Source organism: Madurella fahalii (assembly GCF_045866475.1).
Source record: "Madurella fahalii IFM 68171 DNA, scaffold_2, whole genome shotgun sequence".
NCBI lineage: Eukaryota > Fungi > Ascomycota > Sordariomycetes > Sordariales > Madurella > Madurella fahalii.
The window spans coordinates 2448429-2469446 of NW_027263972.1; the positions used below are offsets into that span (position 1 = coordinate 2448429).

Below are 21018 nucleotides of genomic sequence, written 5' to 3' on the forward strand. Positions count from 1 at the left end.
TCTACTTCCTAAGATTTCCCTCTACCGATCTCATTCTTCGCGCAATCCGCACCAAACGCTGCTCGACTTCTCCCCCCGACGGCCACATCCGGCGACAAGCCTGTGGAGATATACCGCCCTAGTCGCGGCTAACTTTGCCTTCCTCTTCTTCTTCGGCTCTGACCTTCCACTCCGCCCACATCGGCTATGAGCTTCAGGAAATTTAAATCCGATGTTGCGACAGCTGCCCAGAAAGTTGCCGGCGGCGCTGTCCCAGGAATCGTATCGGTTGCAAACGGTGACTCTGACGGCGAGGTTGTGATCAAATACCACCATGACAGCCTTCCCGCCGCCGTGAGGATACAGGCGCTCGCTCAACATGTCGCCGAGTATCCTGACGGAAACATATTCATGCTCTGGACTGCCGACGACGATGAGCCGCCCCAGCCTGTGGTGGCCGCCGTTAAGGCCGCACAGGACTACCTCCTCGGCATGTCGGTCTACGAAATGATTACCGAACTGGCAAGCCGTCTCGAGAAGGAGTTTGCTCGTATGAATGGCGAGGACGAGACAGCAACCGACGCCGATGTCGATGTTGACGAAGATGACGACGACTACGATGCAGCCTATGATTCCGACTATCTCTCTAACGGAGAAGAATTCGGACTGTCAGTCTTGGCTGAGCGGCCCGCCCAGGAGAAGCCGGGGCTTTCGGCACAGCAGGAGATGTTGCTCAGTCGCGTCAGGCGAGACCTACGGCAGGTGAAGCAAGCGGGCTATAAGGTCGGCTTTCTCGATTCTTTCGGTCGCACCGCCAACTCGGGGCTTGTATCCATCTCCATCCGGGCCGACAAGTTGGCACTCTCAGACGAGGCCATGGAAGCTTGGGACGTCAAGTTGGACGAGTACATTGTACTGCTTCTCCGCTTCGAGAGAGCCTACGATCCTCTGGAGCGCATCCTCGAACAGGCTGCGGCCCACACCGCGGTCACGTTCCGCATCGGCAAGTGCAACAGATACAAACCGTCAATCACCCAAGCTTTGGGTGCATTTGCCAAGTCTCACCGACCTATACCTGGACCCAATACCGAGTCGGCCGGGACGTACTCTGGTTCTGGCGCCGACACGTTTGAGAAGCTATTCATCTCCAACTCGCTGGACGGGTTCCTGAACGAGAGTTTCCTGTCCCTGTTAAAGCTCCGCGAAACCCGGAGGTTGAGTTGGGAAGAGGCCAATGAGCTTTTTCTGACCAAGATTGGGTTCCTTGCTGAAGAACAGCCCGACACTGACGTCTTGGAAGGGGCCAGTCCCGATAGCGAACCCCCGGTTCCCGGTCTCACCGCCGAACAGCATCAAGTTCTCGGTCCAGACCATCTGCTGGACAGAGGCCCGGCCAGTGAGCGTAGCTTCCCGCTCATCGCGATGCAATTCGCCATGCGGTACTTTGTCAAATGCACTGAATACTGCCTGAGATGCCATCGCCGGCTTGAGAAAGGCTTCGAAGCTCTCCGGCCGTACGTCTGCTCCGACCCTCTGTGCTTATTCCAGTACATGGCCATGGGATTCGGCCCCAGCATCGAGCACGAAATTCTCACCGAACCCTATGTTGTCGACCTCTTGGTTAGCATGTGTTACGCCGCCGTCCAACCATACTATGTCAATCACACGTTAGGGTCGAATTCGGCGGCAACTAAACTCCCCATCCGCACCCTCCCGGTCGGGTTGCGCCTTCAGGTCCCAAATCTATCCGACGTAACATTCACTCCCATCAAGGCAAAAGTAATAGGCAACATGCGTCTTTTGTTTGACGATGAAGGCGCTAGGCACTTGAGTGCGAGTTTGGCCCCTGCGAAATGGGTCGCGTTCCGCAAGCCCCAGCAGGCTCTAACATATCATGCACGCATACTGGAGGTCAGCCAAGCTTCCAAGTCGGCCGTGGTTGAGGTAATGGTATGTACCATCCTGACTTCTGATATTGCGTGTACTGCTGTCCTGGCCTCGACGAGCCCGTCTAGAGAGGGGATGGTGTAACTGACATAGTGGCTCAGGGAGAATCCTCCGTCCGCTGGGGTACCGGGCAGCTTATTTTCACCGCTCCTGCCGCGGTTCAGGCACCGGCTCAGGGGGGGAAAGAAGACTGCGACGTCTTCCCGTACGATACTGACTTCGACTCACTTGAGGACACCGACAAAGGGACTATCATGCGCCATATTCTAGACACACTTCCACCCATCCTCGACATAGAGGAGTGGCTGACCGCACACCCGCACCATAGCTTCCGCTCCATGAATCGCATCTCCCCGGCTGCTGCATCGCTTCTGCAGTGGATCGTGTCTTCGAACCGTTCCTGTATCTTTCAAGTCGACCGGTCACGGATCGTAACACGACATCTCTTCGAAGACGGCAATAACCATAGGCTTGCTTCCCAGTTGGCCGGCAGGGGTAGGAATCGGGAGCACGAACGTATCCCGGGCATGGATGGATGGGTTCAATTTCGCTTCGCTCAAGGCTCGCCGGACAAGGAATTGCGGTTCAACCGGGCGCTCAAAGAGGTGGCTGAAAAGGTATCCCTCGGGGCCCATCCGACAATCTTTGCGTGGCACGGAAGCAACATGGCCAACTGGCATAGTATCGTGCGGACCGGCTTGGACTACCAGGATACCAGGAACGGGCGTGCTTACGGGAACGGCGTCTACTTCAGTCCCCATTTCGACACGAGTACCGGCTACTCCAGCGGCGGCCAATGCTGGCCAAATTCAGACCTCTTGATTTCCACTTGTCTGAGCCTGAACGAGATTATCAATGCACCGGAGCAGTTTGTGTCAAAGAACCCGCACTACGTGGTATCTCAGCTTGACTGGCACCAATGCCGCTATCTGTTTGTCAAGGCGAGCGCCGGATGGGGCCGGCTATCCCTCGATCAGCCGACGAGCGTGGCCACGAATAACCCAGACCAGGAGTGGTATCCGCAAGCGCCAGGGGCCGAGGTCCGTGGGCCGTCCGGCCAGCCATTGCAGATCCCGGTGTCTGCCATTCCACTCCGAACCATTAGTGTGGAGGCGGACAAGGGACCGAGCTCTTCGAAGCGGACGATACAGGGTTTGGAAGACAGCGACAATGACGATGGCGAGGACGTCTCGATCCTATTTACCGATGACGAGTTTAATGTTTCCCGTAGCCCGCCAGTCAAGAAACCGGCATCCCGCGCATCTAGTATAGACGGTGAGATCGCTCGAGAAAAGTATGTGAGCTCTAGCAAAACCCCTACTGCAGCAGAAGCTAACATACAACCGCAGAGGTGCTGCCGGACCGCCCACGCCGGCCAGCATTGACAAGTCGCTAACAGACTTTGAACCGGGAGCTCTGGATCTATCGAGTCTTCCTCGCCTCGAACCGCCGACCTCTTCGACAGGCGTAGCCTCCAAAGCATTGTCTCGCGAGTTCCACAACTTACACAGCATTCAGGCCAAGACGGCGCTCCACGAACTGGGCTGGTACATGGACTTTGGCCAGATTACCAATCTCTTCCAGTGGATTGTCGAGTTCCACAGCTTCGGCCTGTCCCTACCGCTGGCGCAGGACATGAAACGGGCCGGCGTCACGTCAGTCGTCGTCGAGATGCGGTTCCCCGCCGATTTCCCCTTTAACCCCCCGTTCGTGCGTGTCATCCGGCCGCGGTTCCTTCCCTTCGCCATGGGCGGCGGCGGGCACGTTACAGCGGGCGGGGCCATGTGCATGGAGCTCCTGACCAGCTCCGGGTGGAGCCCAGCCAACAGCATGGAGAGCGTATTCCTCCAAGTCCGGATGGCGATGTGCAACCTCGAGCCAATGCCGGCGCGGCTAGATCCGAGCGTCCGCAAAGACGGGCCTCGGATTGACTACGGGATTGGCGAGGCGATTGAAGCATTTACTCGGGCTGCGAGGGCGCATGGCTGGGCGATACCGGCGGATTTGCAGCGCACGGCGAACGGCGTTTAAATGGTGAATGTTATTTGCCGGGCGTTCGGCCCATGGTTTATTTGGCCGAGGAGGAGGATATCTGTCTATGGCGCTAATAAAGGAGCGCATCTCATGCATTCAGTATAGATTGGATGGGAGTAACTGGTTGTCGAGGCCAGGCAAGGCCATCAGGCGAATAAGGAGGAATGTCTACTACCTTTTTATGCTTTGCACAGCATCATATACAGCGCACAAAGAGGAACAATGATTGCACTGAAATCCCTTGAAGCTTGATATGTGGATGGTGTGCTTTCTCAGCGGCAACTGGCGTTTGTGCCCGGTTCGCCTCCCAGCTTCCAGACCCAGGAGACCCAGTATGACGGCTGCCGCAATCAGTTATGTCCCGTAATTACTGTATCCATGAGCTATGCGCACTTGGAGCTACCCCTGTCCCGAGGCGCGGGACAAGCTGTCAGCCTCACCCCGCATCAGCCTTGCCCGCCAATTCCAGCCGGGCCCCTCACCTCCAAAATTTCAGCAGCTGCCCAAAGAAGGCCACTAATAAACCTGTCCAAAGGGAGAGTTGCCGCTTTGTCAAGGGGCTACTTCTTCCCTGCTAAACCGCCTCCCCGCAATTCAATTCTAGACGCTGCTGATAATAATATTTTTCTTTTTTACTCCCCCCCAAAAAGAAGAAAAAGGAAGATGGCATCAACGCAACACGTCCTTCTCTCACCCGCCGAGCTCGCCTACCTGCACGCGTCGCTCAGCCTAACGCCGCCCATCCGACCCGACGGCCGCACACCGACACAGTTCCGGCCCCTGATAGCCGAGACGGGGATTCTCCCCGGCACAAACGGCAGCGCGCGCATCTGCTTTGCGGATGGTACCGAGGCGATTGTGGGAGTCAAAGCCGAGGTGGAGAAGACAAGGTCACGGCACGATGATGAGACCGTGTATGTCGAGGGCGGCAGCAGTGGCGATAACGATGATGGCGATAATGAGGGCGAGGAGGCAAAGAACGATGGCACAAGAAGGACAGGAGAATCCGACTGGGTCGAGATGACTGTCGAGATCCCCGGCCTGCGCGACGACGATTCAGGAACAGCCTTTCTCGCGGCGATGCTAAGCGAGGCATTGCTAGCTGATGGTGGGTTCGCAAAGAGGCTATGGATCAACCGGCGGTTTCATTGGAAGCTCTATCTGGACGTACGTCCTTTCCCCCAAACTCCCCTATACAAGCCGCTCTCCCCAACTGACACATCCATTCTCTTAACATCCCAACAGATAATCCTCATCTCCCCACCCCTCTCGTACCCTCTCCCCCTCCTCTCCCTCACCACCCACCTCGCCCTCCTCTCGACCCGCCTCCCCCGCCTCAAATCCGAGGGCGACGAAGACCCCTTCTTCGACGACGACTGGGCCGCCGCGCCCTATCTCTTTCCCCGGCAGACCAACAACAACAGCAGCAGCAGCAGCAACACCAACACCAACAAACCCCAGAAACACGTCGGAAACCCCACCAGCACCCACCGCCCGCCCATCACCCTCCTGGTCATGGCCGTAGCCAACAACATCATCTTCGACCCGTCCAAGGAAGAGCTCGCCGTGGCCGACGTGGCCTTGGCGGTATCCGTCACGTCGACATCATCATCATCATCAGCAGTAGCAGACGCCGCAGAGTCGAGGGGAGGGAGGGATCTGAGGCTGCTGTCCATCCGGACGATCGACCCGCCCTCGCGGCTCACCCCGCCCGGCGTGGCCAACGCGAGTAACAGTGCGTATGGCGTGGGTAGTAATGGGAACGGGAAGGCGGCGGCGGAGGGGAGGATGGGAGAAGGGGAGGCGGTGGAGGGGGTGTGGAGGGCTCCGCGGGGCGGCGCAAAGCGCGGGGTGATGGGGGCGTTGGTGCAAAAGGTTCTTGAGAAGGGGGGAGTGGTGGACGAGGTGTTGGATGCGTTGGAAGGGGTGGATTTGGGGTAGTGTGCCCCCCTCCCCCCACTGAAAGAAAGGGAACCGGGGGTTGGAGTGAACGTTTTTTACTTCGCCTCATTTTTTTTTTCCCCGCCCTCCCTTCCCGTGTCCATCAAACCCCCCGGAGTGGTAATGTACAATATATCATGCACACAGTCGTTCGGCACGACTAAGCACGCCCACAACAAACAAAATCACCAGATACCCAACCGTTTCTGCTTGACCTTTTCCACCACCGCCTGCCTCTCCTCCTCGGTCAGCCGCCGTCCCTTCTCATCTGACTCTGCCACTGCTTCGACGACCCCCTCCGGTTGTTCCCCGACCGCTTCCCCTTCCGCTTCTACTCCCTCCGCCTGCATCTCCTCATCCGACTTGATCTTGGCCATCGGCTGGTTGAACAAGCCCATCTCGTCGGGGAGGCCGTGCGCCTTGCGGTAGGCGGCGCGCTTGGCCACGTCGTCGACGTTGCGCTTGCGCTTCTCGGTGATCTTGGCGTTCTTGTGCGCCTCGTGCAGGCGCAGCACCTCGATCAGCATGCGCAGCGAGCTAATGGGGTGCCAGAGATAGTCTGACGCCGGGGGGAGCATGTCGGCGAAGGGCGAGGTGTGCTTGAAGTTGAGCGCGAAAGTCCAGATGGCGAGGCCGCTTAGGGTTCCCTGCGGAGATGTGTAAGTTTCGGTTTTATCTATATAGGGCCGTGAAAGGGAGGGATGGCCCGGGGGGGTTGAGATTACGCACCACCGTGATCGCTACGTGGATCCAGCGGCTGTGAAAGAACCAGTGCGCCCACGTCCCCTGGGGGGCCATCATGCCCGGGTAGTCCGTCTGCCTTTGGACTTTGACCTCGTCGTCGCTGAGGTCACCGCCATAGTGACGCGGGGTGGTCTTCCGGGGCAGGCGGGAGCCGTGGGAGGGCGGGTTAAAGCGCTCGGGTTTCTCGAGCACGCGCTGGCCGGCTGGTTTACTGCTGCTGCTGGATAACCGGAGGAAGATGTGGCGTGGAGCGGAGGCGGCAGATGTCGGAACCCGGCGCCATATCAGGCCGGATTGCGGTAGTAGGAACCGCGGGATGGATGCCGTTGCGGAGGCCATGGCTATCTTTGGTGGGTGGGGGCGTTTCGGCGGGGAGGCAGGTCCGGTCCGGATCCGGATCCGGGCGCGTCACAGGATAGGGACTATCTTTTCCCTTCGCCTCAGAAGCAATGCATTGGCACCGGACAGGCGGCGAGTGACACCTGGGCGGTCCGGCGTCGGCAATCGGCGGAGCGGTCGACGTTGGGTTGCGGCTCAATCGGGAGACGGATGAGAGTGGACAGGAAAAAAGACCATGTGCGTCAGTGCTGCAAGGCTCCAGTTGCTGGCTCAATGTGGCTAGCGCCGTTTGTACCTTGCTTTCGTACTTTTTCTGTCAGCACCGCAAGCTCGGACGACGGGAGTGCTGCTGGGCATTTCCGGCTTTGCCCGTCACAATGACTAACGCTTGGGTGCTGATTGGTCGGTGTATAGAAACGGTGGAGACTTTTTCTCGTGCACCGGCCGTGGCGCTCTTGGGATGGATGCAAGCTTGGCAAAGGTCATCGTTTGCAAGCCGCAGCGCAGAAAATTCCGGCAGGCCGCTGGCGCAGGGCCTGTGACCAACAAAATAACACGCCTGACTTTTTTTTTTCTTCGCCTTTTTTTTCTCTCTCACGACCCGGTCAAGTTTCCTTCCTCAGCAACAAATTACTCACCATCCCTCCGCCAACACTCGTTCTTACGAATCTCGATATCATAATACCAAACCGTCAACATGGGCTACAGCGCAGGTGGGTTCTGGCCAGTTCTTGCTCCATTGCGCGTCATCGGTTTCTGCTGGGCTCGTCGTTGCGAGCGATGAAATAGCTCGACTACCCCGAGCCATTGGCACCCCATATGTGGCCAAGGGGTGTTGAGAATTCCTCGTCTCGCAATGGCAGGCTATGTTCCTCGAGAGGCTCGCCTGTTCGTCCGCTATTGCCCGCCAAAGCCATCGCGCCCGCCATCCACGATCACTGCGCCATTTTCCCGGCGCACATCGAACCGCGGAACGGCGAAGAGCAATATGTGGCCGAGGGAGCTGCATAACAGAACGAGCTTGTCGAGGAACACTCCAGGAACACCAGCTTCGCATCCGACGGACCAGCTAACGCAGCAACAGGTGACTCCAAGAAGGGTGCCAACCTCTTCAAGACGCGCTGCGCGCAGTGCCACACCCTCGAGGCCGGCGGCGGCAACAAGATCGGCCCCGCGCTCCACGGCCTGTTCGGCCGCAAGACCGGCTCGGTCGAGGGCTACGCCTACACCGATGCCAACAAGCAGAAGGGCATCGTCTGGGACGAGAACACCCTCTTTGACTACCTCGAGAACCCCAAGAAGTACATCCCCGGCACCAAGATGGCCTTTGGCGGTCTCAAGAAGGACAAGGACAGGAATGACCTGATCACGTACGTTTGGACTCTACTTCCGTACCCTACTTTCGCCGCTCCCGCCCATCTAGATATGCTAACGATACTCTACAGTTTCCTCAAGGAGTCGACAGCATAAACTTCTGTCAAGGCGTAACGGGGGTTGGTGTGTGTCAGTTGTATTACTAGTTTTGAAAACGCGGCGGAGTTGCTCGTGTACTTTTGCATTAGACGGGCCGGCTTGTAGAGCCCAAAGCACACTTTGTACCATAGAAGTTTACTAGACGACGTGCTTGGCGCCGTGATGAAATGGTTCCCTGCTCTTTTTTTTTTTTTTGGTTAATGACCATTGCAATTCCAGGTTTCTAGTCACATTTCCTGTTCGTCCAAAGTCCTTGCTATTCAAGATGCCGAAAGCCGAAAGCCCGAGGCCGAATTTGCATGATCCCATGACCGGCTGCAGGCAACCCCCGCCACAAATAACCCTAACCCGATGTTTAGTACTGACCACAACCAAGACGACGGCGAAGTCGAAGACGAAAACGAGGGGAGAAAGAAGGAGAAGAGGAGAGGAGATAGGCGACAGGATAGGTGATAGTAATATGTGACAAATAACTGTTATGATAGCGGGGCTACGGCCTGACCACAGTTATTCACAGTCCAAAAAGACAGGCAAGAACTCTTATACGAACAGCTAGTAATGCGAGCTAGGTTCCCCAACCCAGAACCAGAACAACCAATATATAACGAGTAGCTCTAGCTAACCAACGAGATCGTACTTCTCGGCGTCCTTGACGCTGGGCTTGACCTCGGTGAGCGCCTTCTCCCAGTCGTCCATGGTGATCACCGGTTCCGCCGTCGCCTTCCCAACCCCCTTCTGCCTCATCAGGTACGCTCTCTCCAAGCAAGCCTGCGCCGCCGCCTGCATGAGATTGCCCAGATCCGCGCCCGAGAAGCCCGTGCAGCGCATGTCGAGCGCAACCCTTTCCAGGTCCGCCTCGCGCGTGCCGACCCCCGAGGCCACGTCGTCCTCCGCCATGTCCACATCCACGTCAACCGTCGCTGCCGCGTCCCTGCTCCGCGCCTGCGTCCGCGCCCGCGCTCGCGTCACCGTGTTCCGGTACAGCGTCTTGAGGATGTCGACGCGGTCCTCGGCCGAGGGCAGGCCGACGTAGATGCTGGTCCCCAACCGGCCCGGGCGGCGGATGGCCTCGTCGATGATGTCGGGCCGGTTGGTGGCGCCGATGACGTAGATGCCGCTGCGGTCGCCGACGCCGTCGAGCTCGGTGAGGAGCGTGTTGACGACGCGGGCGCTGGCGTCCGAGAGCGAGTCGTCGCGCTTGGGCACGAGCGCGTCCATCTCGTCGAAGAAGAGGATGCACGGCGCCGACGACTTGGCCCGCGCGAAGAGCTGCCGCACCGCCCGCTCCGACTCGCCCACGTACTTGTTGAGGAGCTCGGGCCCCTTGATGGAGATGAAGTTGGCCTTGGACTCGTTGGCCACGGCCTTGGCGACGAGCGTCTTGCCGCACCCCGGCGGGCCCCAGAGGAGGATGCCCGCCGCCGGCTTGATGCCGACCTGGGAGAAGAGCTCCGGGTCTTTGATGGGCCCGATGATGGACATCTCGAGCTTCTTGCGCACGTCCTCCAGCGCGCCCACGTCGGACCAGGTCGTGTCCGGGATGGTGCTGAAGCCCTCGCGCTTGGAGGCCGGCTGGACGCGGGAGACGGCGGATTTGAATTGGGACATGGTGATGCGGCTCTCGCCCCAGGAGGCCGTGCGGTGGTCTTCGAGAAGGACCCAATCCCGCTGCTTTTCCGTCACGTTCGGGAGGAAGTCGGGGCCTCGTAGGGAGCGGGCGTGATCGATAAGCCGAGAGAGATTGCCTCCGAAGCTCTCGGAAACGGCGGCCTTGACAACGTACTGAAGGTCGCTGCCAACGTAACCCGGCGTCATCTTGGCCAGTTCTTTGAAGTTGACGTCTTCGTCTAGGTTGAGGTCCCGTGACAGAGAGCGTAGGATCTCTTCGCGCGCCCGCTCGCTGGGCATGCCCATGTCGATCTCGGCCCCGAAGCGGCGGCGGATGGCCGGGTCCAAGAAGTCGGGCCTGTTCGTGGCAGCTAATACGACCACGTTCTTCCCCAGCGGCGTGCTCTGCTTGATCCGGTCCATGCCGTTCATGATCTCGGCCACGATGCGGCTCTCCATACCCTTGTTGGCGCTCTCACGCTTGCCCGCGATCGAGTCGATCTCATCGAAGAAGACGAGGCAGGGCGCGAGCCGGATCGCCTCGTCAAAGACATCGCGGATATTCTTCTCCGACTCGCCTGACGTGCCGCCGACCACAGACGGTGCCGACACGGGGATGAAGGCTACGCCTACACTCCCCGCGACGGCGTGTGCGAGAGTGGTCTTTCCGCAACCCGAAGGTCCGTGGAGCAAGACGCCGTTGTCATAGCGGTAACCCATCTTCTCGCAGGCCTCGCCGGCGCACAGCGGGAACCACACCTCATGCAGTAACCGTTCGAGCGTGTCATCGACGCCCGCGATATCCAGGATGGAGACTTTGGTCGGAGGGCTCCGGTCGACGTCCTTGAGCACTCCTTTCCTCTTTTTGGGCCTCGGCTCGCCATTAGCTTGCCGATCGGATCCGGCAGCCGGTGCACCGCCGCTAGCGGTGGTAGGAGTGCCCACGCCGGCTGGACCCGCCGTAAACATCTCGGGTGGCGGTGGTGCTCCGGGGGTCGTGGCAGGCGTTGCGACTGGCGTTGGCGTAGAACTTGACGCTGCGGCCTTCTCGCTGGCGGTAAACCCCCAGGACTTGGCGATCTGGCGATTCAGCAGGCCGGCATCGCGCTCAGCTCTTGCGGCCTTTTCTTTCTCCCTCTCCTGTGCCTCGAGAAGGTCGTCGGAATCCTCCTGTTCGTCGACCCTGTACTGATCTTTCCGCACTGCAAGCACTCGCTCAATCGAATCCTCTAGCGGCCGCTTTTTCTGACGCGCCAGACTCGAATTGGAGCGCTTGATGCTATCGTAGACGGAGCCCACGGTTAGGCGGGGTTTGCGCCCGTTTTCGTCTTCTCCCTCCTCCTCCAGTTTGAGCACGATCTGGTAGACGTCTCGGTCGAGACCCAGGCGCAAATTTGGACGCCTTGACATGACTGGCGGCTAGCTCTGTCACAATTCGAATTGTGGAATCAAAAGGCTTGAGTCGCCGATCTAGGGTCCGAGGACCCTGCCACCCGAGCGGTACCAGAAGCGCCCGTGTAAGTGGGTTATTTCGCTATTCTTTGCGATGCCGAGTGAAAATCCATCTGAGCATGCATTTGGGCCACTTTCTTGGCGGAGACGGCCTTTGACCAATCGGACCCGCCCACTGCAGGCTTAAAAGGACGTGATAAATCGAGCAGGGTACCGCAGCCGTACTGTGTCTTGATCCGTATCCCGTTCCATGTCTTTTACTCTCTCGTAGGGGACAAGAATTGAGTGAAGAGTCCCGTGCATTAAAAGTATGCAATTTTTTTTTTTTTTCTTTTTCACTCTGCGGCTAAATCGTCTGTACGAATGTTGATTATCTATCGGTCCTCGTCCTAACAAGCCCAACCAGTAAGATTACTCGACCAACATCTGGGCTGCTGATACTGGCTCGGCCGGGCCAGGTCTCGCCATCTCCTGGAGAGGAAAGACTTCCTCATTACTGCCAGCTAACCGGATCGCCTGCACGATACCAGTTTCGCTAGCCTCTGATAACACCCGAGATCTGAATCTGTCAAGTATCAGAGGATGATGACATACAAGGCCCATATATCTGACTTGTGAGACTGCTCGGCCTCATAAACCGCTCAGGTGCTGCAATTATTCCGGGGCATATGACCTCCGAGATGCTGCTTTCGCTTCAGCAAATACCGCAGTTTCCCAGCTTGAGGCAGTACCGACGCCGGTATGCAGCTATCGTGTTTTGTGGTCCCAGGCAGTAAAGGATATTGCAAGGCTTCACGTCCCGGTGTACGTACCCCAAGCAGTCCAGATGGTTTATCGCTTGTGGCATCTCAGAGAGGAGCTGCTTGGCAATAGTAAGTCCGTAACCGTGTTCTACAGGCCTGGCAAGACTTCCTACGTCCCCTTCCATCAGTTCCATGACTATCATGATGGTTGACGAGGGCTAGCCCCTGTTCTTGTACCGAGACACTAACCACTGGAGGGGATCATCGTTAAATAGACAGCGATGCCATCAACGATCAAAACCATGTTCCAGCCACGCCAAGTCGCGAACCATCTAGTCTTGCCTCGCTAGCATTTCTAGGCATCCATCCCCTTGGCGATCGCTGCCAGTCCCAACTACGAAGCAGAACTGCAGCCTCAAGCTCAGACAGCTAAACAAAGCCGTAGCACCGACATGTGTTACATCCCTTCCCTTACGCTATCCCATGCTCTCCCACTGTCTCCAAGACCTCATTTCCCAGGTAACCACCAGTGTCCATGAGACTCAGTCTTGGTTTTGAGAGGGAATCCAAGCTCTCAAGTCCCCAAACTCCGGTGTATTCTACGCCATCCCAGGACGAGACAACGAACCGGAGCCAGTTCACCGGAGGAGCAAGCCAAGCCATCTCTGATCTCCTTCCATACTGCAGAGATTATTAGCAGGGCCCCATCATACTTTTACAACCGAACACCATGTGGTCTTTGCATCGCATCCCCGCCTCTATCGTGATTAGTCCCTCCATCCGTCCTGGGCACCATGTATTGCCACTTTTGGGAACCACACATACCCTTCCCTCGACACACATCACTCCGTTCTGCAATGGACAAACCAGTCAAGTCCGCCGACTCTAACCTGTCACGGACGTTACAATAAGTCATTTGCATCACTTATTGTAAAGTATGATATGATGCTATGCCCGAATAACGACACAAACAACCGCCGCCCGACCGACCGACCGACCGCCTGAATATGAGACACGCCCCCATCTAGATAAATGGATGGGTGATGAAATTGCCTTCATGCCAGCCAAACCCAGCCCTGCGCAGCCCAAAGGAACAGGTCAAACTCCCTCTCGACTCGAGATGGTAAGAAATGAAACAAAAACAAATCACGAACCAACGCCGGGACCCCTTTTGACATGATATGACGGAAAGCCCCTCCCCGAATGGGACAATGAGAAGAACCGTAACAATGACCATAGCAAAACCAAAATGACAGGATGTATGTAGCCACAGCGTCCTTTGTATGCAGCCAGCTAGTCCGATCCAGTGCGGCCCAGCGCAATCCGGCAATCCCACCCCAATCTATACAACCTTGCCTTGTGTCAGCCCCTTCCTTAACTCAAGTAAGAGAAAAAAATAAAAATAAAAATAAATAAACTAATATGTCTTCAGAATTTTGCACAGAGAAAAAGAAACCTCACGTCACAGGAACACAGCAGGTGCACCATCAGCCAGCCAGCCAGCCAGCCAGCCAGTTAGTTCGACTCCCGACGCTGATGATGGTGAGGCTGTTGACCATGTCCATCCATAGCCTTGATGCGCTTCTTCAGAAACTCAAACGACGAGAAAAACACTGCGTTCACGGCACACGACCGGCCCATCGACACGCCCAGGCCGCGGTACATGTTGCGCTGGAAGAAGGCGATCTTGACCGGCTCAACTTTCTGGCCCTTGGAGTACATGAGCGAGTTGCGCTGGTAGATGGATTTTGCCGAGTCGACGGGGTCTAGACGGATTGAGCGGTTGTGGGTCAGTTAAAGCCAACAGGTGAAGAACGAGACGTTGTGGACGGAATTGGAAGGGGTTGAGGACTGACAAATCAAGGCCCATGATACGATACCGCATAGCCCTCCTGCAACTAACACGGCCAATGGATTGGAGTGAGTGCCGTCGCCGCCAAAGGTGGTCAGGAGCTGTTTGCTGCTCTCGTAGGTCATGAAATACGTGCCTGTGCCGAGGGTGTCGCGCACTGCGTAGCACGTTAGTGATGCTCTGCACAGCCACATCCCTGATGAGAAGGAAGGAACTTACGCAGGTGTAACCTAAAACCGGTATACAGCCCACCAAAACCCCTATGCTTGATGATATTCCCCAGCGTCTTGAACGTACCCTTGTTCTGGTAGCTCGCTGCAATCGCGTGGCTTTCCGGCCTCGGACAGTTCTTCTTGTCTGCCAGCAACACAGAAACCTGAGCACTGAGTTTTGTCAACTCGAATGGGCCTGGGGAACCGAAGTCAGTTTTCTCGGCTCCAAGACCCTCAGATGCCCCCTCCCCTTGCCAACATTCACCCGTATGACATGACAACATGCCCCGACTTACAAGCAATGACGGTTATGCATGAGCCCGCCGTCGCACCGGCAGCCCCGAACGTCGCTATCGTCCAAAGATTCGGATACGACCCCCTCGAGCTGACATGGCCCATGACGTCGAAGCCAAAATTGCGCTTGACCCAATCGCAGTAGACGTACTTGGACCGCTGGTATATCGAGAAGGATACGGTCCGCACGAGGGTGATGCTTGCCATAGGCGCCGTCACTCCTATAATTCCGGGCCAAGCCTTGTCAGCCGAGATCCCGTCGTAATCCGCAACAACCATTCAGCCTCACCTCGAAAGAACCCCCTAAACTTCTCGGTCTGATATGTATGCCGCACGCAGTCAAGAAAGCCCGCATACCGATACGTCTGCATGCGCGTCTTGACGCTGTCTAGGGGGAAGGTCGTCAAGGTGGATAACACGCTCGACGCTGAGGCAGCCACCTCGACGCGGTAGCGTTTGACCAACCGCTGGTAACTTGACACGGCATCGCTGCTATCACTACTGCTGGCGGCGCTGGCGGCGCTCTCAGCGGCTGCGGCTGGAGCTGCTATGGCGAGGCGGGGATCGGGACTGATGACGTCGCTCGCGCTGCCATCGCCACTACTGCGGCTCGAGCTCAGGCTGCGCCTTTGCTGTTGTTGCTGTTGCTGGCCGTCCCGCTGCGAAGAGGTTGAGTAATAAGTAGGCATGATCAGAAGTGGAGGGCGACTGGGCTGGTGGGATGGACCATCTTGTTGTAGTAGGATGCTGTTGCGGTGATGGTGATGGTGGTGGCGGCGGTCGTCGTTGTCGTCGGCGGCAGACCGGAGCTCAGCTGGCATAGCTCCCTATTTTCCAGTCCTTTTCTCTTTCTGAGTTGTTCCTTTCCACTTTCGTCTCGTTGTCTCATCAAGTCGCGCGGGCACCTCTCATAAGCAGCCGTCAGCTATTAGACTGATGGTCTTCGGGATCAAATCGAGACCAGAGTCCTCAGCAGCACGGTCGCGAAAGGGCCTGTTGCCAGCGGGTGACGGTCCATAAGAACCCCCCGCCGGACTGGTCCAAGGGACTTTCCCGTTTCCGTTTTCGATCGATGGAAGATTCGGATGCGGCGTTCGACCAAGTTTCTCGAGGGGTAATGGGATGTCGTGCGGATGTTAAGGTTCAAAGGGTCGAGAGGAGGGGTGGCGGATGGGCAGCCGATAAGGACGCCCTAACCCTTCGGGATTGATTGATCGGCAGAGGGGTCTTATCGTCGAGTTGTCGTGCAACACCAGTTATCTGGGCGTTGGATGGTGACGGCGTGGTTGGACGAGTTATGAGCATAGCTTAATTGCGGGGTTGCACCACAAAGAAGCTTCTCATGGCTGCTGGTTGGTTTGTTTGGAGCTCAGCGCCGTCGCTCTCCACCACGAGCTGGACGAGTGATTCGATAAGGCAACCTGGCACACCTGCTTGCTTGAGCTTTTAGCGCGGGACCGACCTCGGCGGGTCCCTTCGGCTCCCACGCACGGCTCTGGGTCACTTGGCAACGAGAAAATTGTGTCACCGGGAGCAGGGCAATGCTGCTGCGAAAGAAGGCCAAGAGCCCGATGATCACGGCTCCCGTTTGCCGCGATGGAACGGGGTGCAGAGCTCTGGCTCCAACGGCACTGCCCCTACGATGGCTTCATTCTGGGCTGAGAGTTGACTCGGCAAACGTCATTGCTGCAGCATCGCTTACCTGATTGAGGGGGAGCTCCTGCAATCCAATTACACGTATGTACTGTACTGTACTGTACCAGAACTGCCCGTAGCCACCCCGGCCTGCTGAATCCTGCCAGGTCTGTCTCACGGGATGTATTCAAGGACAATGACCGGGTGCTCCACAGATTGCAGATTATAACTACGTATGTACGAAGTAGCAAGAGCCGATTTTCCCGTCTCGATGCGCTGATAATGTACAGGACGTCACCGCAGGGTGGGCGCATTTTCCAGGGCCCTTCCGCGGGTTTCGGCATGGTGTGTGCGGCATCCACCACCCCACCATCCTCGGTCCTCCGACCTATTAACATCGGCGTTATACCCGCAAATCTGTAGATCCATGGTAAATGATCGGGCGATGGCAGGACGGGGCGCAGAATGGAGGGGTTTGCCGGTCCCTTGAATGTGTCGGTCGGAGAGTGCATCTCCAGCCAGGGCTGCGGAACACCACAAGCTTGCAGCGGAAACTTCAGCGCAGCATATCGGCGTCATCAAGGGCGTGCAAAATCTATGGACCGGGGTGCAGAGGAGCTCCTGGAGCTCTGGCCCGGGAAAGCGCTTGAAACGAGGGGAAGCTCCCGCTCGTCTAGCGTGGTGTGGTGGGCTCCCGACACCCGGGATCTGGGCCCGGCCCAAGAATCTGTCATCCGGCAGCCAGGTGGCCACACCAGCCAACAAGCAACAGAGATGACGGGCATCACCTCAGACATAAGCCCATGGTGTCATTGAGCATGGCAATCGTTCTGTCGTAGTGCTCATACTGGGTGCCTTTGATAGGATCGAAGGGTCTTGTTCCCGCACCGGTTAGCACAGATCTCTTAAGCTTCAAGCGGAAAAGCGAAAACCAAGTCATGAAACCACCCACTTCTTCTTCTGCTTCTTAGCCAATCTGGCCTGATCTTCATGGTGCTTAATAAGTACCTTCCAAGGCACCTTGGAAACTTCGTGCTGTCGTTCGAATTGCGTGCGACAAAGGTTCTTGAGGATCTTGTGCTCGAGCCCGCGCTCCTGTGCCGCCGCGTTGAGGAACCAGACCGTCCTCCGGACTCTTTCTGGTTCCAGGGTCCCGTTTGGGTCACGGAAACCCTTGCGCAGCTGCTGGACGAAAGTCGTCCGCGAAGGTTGTGAGAATTGCACGGCCCGCAGCCCTGCCCGCAGGAGTTTCCTGTATGCGTGGAGGAGCTCGAGGTGGGACATGGCTTGAGGAAGCGAGAAAGGGAGTTGACGGTTGGCGGGCCATGTGAGACGAGAAGTTTTCGGTTTCAAGAGCAACTCTCGCACGGGCCACCCAGCGACCACATATCCCCAATGAAGACGGGTATCATGGGCACACCGAATTTGGTGAAACCAACCGCTATAATGTATCAATGGAGCTTTCTGCCCAAAGTTGCCACAAAGAGTACCAATACCGTTCAGAAAGTGTCAACACCGAAAACAGCCGTCTCGATTATGTCCAGCGATCCCTAACTGGCTATCCCTTAATGCATCCTACGTACCATCTGTGGTAGTGTACATCTACTGCGTAGTACCCTTACTAACGGCATCTCTAAGCGCTGACAGTCGAAAAGAGAAAAAGAGTTACAGCATACCACAGAAACTCTCTGTGCACCAGTACACAGCAGTCTATGCGACCGAACAGGCAACCACCAGCCTGGACCCTCCCAGGGTACAGAACCAAAAAAAAAACATCGTTCCCAAGCAGCTTGCCACGCAATCGGGCAAGACCACAGGCAACCCTGCGCCATCTATATGCAAAGGAACATAACCGGTGCACCCTAAGCCTTTCCCACAGGCAGACAACGCAGCCAGCCAGCAGCCAGCAAAAGAACCTCTAGCACCCCTCTATAGAGCATAGACCTTCCCCACTCTAATCATCCCTCTGATCAAGCGGTGCGTACTGCGCGCCGCTGCTTGACGACCCACCCGCGCGTCCACGACCCATGATCCTCGAGATCCAGCCGCCAAACCCACCAGCGCCAGCACCAGTACCTTGATGTGCGGAACCAGAGCTTCGAGCCGACGTCCGCGCCTTACGGTCATCGTTACCGCCAACCTCATTAGGTGGTTCAATATTGAGACCAGGGATCGCGCCAGCAGCACCAAACCTCGACGTCGTAGGAGAGCCGCGCTGGTTCCTGATGTCGAGCGGGGGCACGGGCGAGCCGGGCCGGACAAGCGCGTCCGACTCGGCGTGCATAGCCGGGGTCGACGACGAGGCCGGGGTGCCGGCGGCGCCCGTAGCGTCGCCAAAGAGCGCGTCCATGTCCTCGAGACGGACGCCGCATGTTTCGGGGTAGATGAAGTACACTGTAGTAGAAATATGTTAGATTTCCCGTGGTCTGGAAAGGTTGGCGGGGGTAAAAAGGGGATGAGACATACCAACGACAAAACTGACGACACAGAAGAAGGCGTGGATAAGGTACAACCGCCATTCAATCGCCACCTGCAGGATCGGTGTCATCTCGCCCACGAGCCAGTTGCATGCCCAGTTGGTTGCTGTCGACAGACTGGCACCCTTGGAGCGGATCTTCAGCGGCAGAATCTCCGGTGGGTACAGCCAGGGAATCGGTCCCCACGAGTACCCAAACGCCGCGTTATAGATCATCACCATGATGACAACCATTGTGGGCGTGGACGGGATGTCGAGGTACATGTAGTACGAAATCATGGATAACGAAATCGCCATGGCAATGGCACCCGAGAGCAGAATCGGCCGGCGGCCCCATCGATCAACGATATACCATGGCGGGATGGTGGACAAGAAATACGTGATGCCGTTGATTCCAGTCATCAACACCGCGTCGTGGCCTTCCCAGCCGGCGGCTTCGAACACGAGCGGGGCATAGTACGAGATGACGTTGATGCCGTTGAGCTGGGCCAGCGCCTGCGCCGACATGGCGATGAAGACACGAGTGCCGTATCGCTTGAACATATCCCTGTAGGTGCGCTCACCTTCTTGGCGAGCTAGGAGGACGTTCATCTTGATGTCGCGGAACTCGTCCCTCGCGCGGGGGTGGTGGATGTCGCCGCCGCCGTACAAGTTGGCAATAACCACAATGCCTTCCTCATCATGGTCGTTATCCAGGAGCCACCTTGTAAAGCCGTTAGAAACCGTCTGGTGAAGCTGGCAGAGAAAAAAAAAAAGCAAAAAGCACACACCTTGGTGACTCGACGATGATCAGGCTCCCAAGCCCAAGCAACGTGCCCATAACGCACTGCATAAACAGAGGAAGGCGCCAGGAGACGTCACTCTCAATGAAACCACAAAAGTAGTCAACCCAGACCGAGGTGGCATATCCGATGATGTTTCCCGAGAATTCGATGCAGGCGAGCTTGCCCCGGTTATGGGGAGGGGAGATCTCGGATTGGTAAACTGGAACAATGGTCGAGAGCATACCGACACCCAGACCAGCCAGGATTCTGCCTACCATCATCATAGGTATGTTCAGCGCAAACGACTGTAGAGCACCGCCCACAACGAAGATGCAGGACCCGTAGAAGATGGTTTTCCTCCGGCCAATGATGTCGCCAATCCGGCCGACCATGAGAGAAGATATTAGAGCGCCAATCTCGAGAATGGCGACCATGGTCGCAATCTCGAAGTGTGTTGGCTGATGGAAATAGTCTACAAAGTACTTGCCACTGGACGGGCATGTCAGTGGGGTACTGTAACCGGCGAGGAAAGACGCAAGACGTACGTTATAATGCCCGACATGACGCCTTGATCATATCCGAAAAGGAATACACCCAACGATACAAAGACTGAAGTGAAGTAGCTATGGCGTTTGTCAGCACATACTCCCCAGGCACTATAGATAACCAATAAGACGAACAGCAACGGCTTGCCCGTCAGGCCGTGGATAGAACTCGTGCCCCCCGTCATGATGGCGGCTATTAGGCGCTCCCCTTTAGAAACCTTGCGTCGGACGACGTCGGGGATACGGATGGCTTCTTTGTCGATGGAGCCAGCGTGTCGAGATGGCGACCGGCTACTTCTAGACGCGAGCGGCTCTTGATAGCGGACTCGTTTCTTATGCTGCTTTGGGTGGCACTTGAGGACGCCGGCTAGGGCCTCGTCGTCAAGTGCGTCGTTTAGTCGTTCGCGCAGCGGGTCTTCTTCGTCGAGCTGTTCGGCGATGTCGCCCGTGTCGGTCCACGAAGACTCGTCAGATCCGTCCTCAGACTCCGAATAGGCTGGCTCGTCGGCGGCGTGGCCGTGGCCGTGCGAGGTTGAAAGTAGCCACGACGATTGTTGGCGGTCGTGCCGGACGTCTCGCTCGTTGTGGACGGGAAGTGTTCGGAGGGGGATGTTGGAGGGGAGACGAGTCTGATTCGGGCCCGTAATTTTGAAGGAGATGGGGCTGTTTTGCAGCAGCCCTCGTCCGCAGCGGCTTCAGGTGGACGATGGTAGTCTCCGTGCGGGGAATCGGCGGACGTTGTCTGAGGGTGACTGGGTCCGCAGGTGAGGAACTCATCGGACAGCGGTCACGGGGCAGACTACTTTGCAGGTATCGGGTCTCGGATCTCGGGAGGGCGATACGGCGGCGGTGCAGAAGAATTGGTTGGAGTTGGCCAGTTTGACGTACGAGAGCCCGCGTCGGCCGCCTAGCGAGGCGGGAGACCCCCATGGCAGCCCCATGACTGCCAAGCCGCTAGTCATCCAGCCGGGGATCTTCCC

The 21018-nt window shown here is 57.2% G+C and overlaps 8 protein-coding genes across 8 annotated transcripts; 3 read left to right on the top strand and 5 right to left on the bottom strand.

Moving 5' to 3' along the window:
* Nucleotides 1-186: 186 nt before the first annotated feature.
* On the top strand, nucleotides 187-3957 carry MFIFM68171_03467 (UBC core domain-containing protein; the record flags this gene model as incomplete). The annotated part of the gene is made up of 3 exons (XM_071058888.1): nucleotides 187-1929; nucleotides 2028-3220; nucleotides 3276-3957. 3 exons carry the CDS (start codon nucleotides 187-189, stop codon nucleotides 3955-3957), a joined length of 3618 nt encoding a protein of 1205 aa, XP_070914989.1.
* Nucleotides 3958-4623: 666 nt separating this feature from the next.
* RRP42 (Exosome complex component rrp42) lies at nucleotides 4624-5901 on the top strand (the record flags this gene model as incomplete). Its single annotated transcript, XM_071058889.1, has 2 exons — nucleotides 4624-5127; nucleotides 5206-5901. 2 exons carry the CDS (start codon nucleotides 4624-4626, stop codon nucleotides 5899-5901), a joined length of 1200 nt encoding a protein of 399 aa, XP_070914990.1.
* Nucleotides 5902-6086: 185 nt separating this feature from the next.
* MFIFM68171_03469 (Major facilitator superfamily protein) lies at nucleotides 6087-6984 on the bottom strand (the record flags this gene model as incomplete). The annotated part of the gene is made up of 2 exons (XM_071058890.1): nucleotides 6087-6548; nucleotides 6631-6984. 2 exons carry the CDS (start codon nucleotides 6982-6984, stop codon nucleotides 6087-6089), a joined length of 816 nt encoding a protein of 271 aa, XP_070914991.1.
* A 697-nt stretch (nucleotides 6985-7681) lies between these two features.
* CYC1 (iso-1-cytochrome c) lies at nucleotides 7682-8454 on the top strand (the record flags this gene model as incomplete). The annotated part of the gene is made up of 3 exons (XM_071058891.1): nucleotides 7682-7697; nucleotides 8069-8354; nucleotides 8430-8454. The coding sequence occupies 3 exons, from the start codon at nucleotides 7682-7684 to the stop codon at nucleotides 8452-8454; spliced, it is 327 nt and encodes a 108-aa protein (XP_070914992.1).
* Nucleotides 8455-9075: 621 nt separating this feature from the next.
* Nucleotides 9076-11475, bottom strand: RIX7 (Ribosome bioproteinsis ATPase rix7; the record flags this gene model as incomplete). Its single annotated transcript, XM_071058892.1, has 1 exon — nucleotides 9076-11475. The coding sequence occupies one exon, from the start codon at nucleotides 11473-11475 to the stop codon at nucleotides 9076-9078; it is 2400 nt and encodes a 799-aa protein (XP_070914993.1).
* A 2300-nt stretch (nucleotides 11476-13775) lies between these two features.
* On the bottom strand, nucleotides 13776-15439 carry MFIFM68171_03472 (uncharacterized protein; the record flags this gene model as incomplete). The annotated part of the gene is made up of 5 exons (XM_071058893.1): nucleotides 13776-14026; nucleotides 14117-14269; nucleotides 14332-14520; nucleotides 14621-14839; nucleotides 14908-15439. The coding sequence occupies 5 exons, from the start codon at nucleotides 15437-15439 to the stop codon at nucleotides 13776-13778; spliced, it is 1344 nt and encodes a 447-aa protein (XP_070914994.1).
* A 1598-nt stretch (nucleotides 15440-17037) lies between these two features.
* Nucleotides 17038-17537, bottom strand: MFIFM68171_03473 (uncharacterized protein; the record flags this gene model as incomplete). The annotated part of the gene is made up of 2 exons (XM_071058894.1): nucleotides 17038-17128; nucleotides 17206-17537. 2 exons carry the CDS (start codon nucleotides 17535-17537, stop codon nucleotides 17038-17040), a joined length of 423 nt encoding a protein of 140 aa, XP_070914995.1.
* A 670-nt stretch (nucleotides 17538-18207) lies between these two features.
* HGT3 (Ribulose bisphosphate carboxylase large chain) lies at nucleotides 18208-20979 on the bottom strand (the record flags this gene model as incomplete). The annotated part of the gene is made up of 6 exons (XM_071058895.1): nucleotides 18208-18647; nucleotides 18720-19432; nucleotides 19500-19982; nucleotides 20039-20116; nucleotides 20174-20701; nucleotides 20927-20979. 6 exons carry the CDS (start codon nucleotides 20977-20979, stop codon nucleotides 18208-18210), a joined length of 2295 nt encoding a protein of 764 aa, XP_070914996.1.
* Nucleotides 20980-21018: the final 39 nt, after the last annotated feature.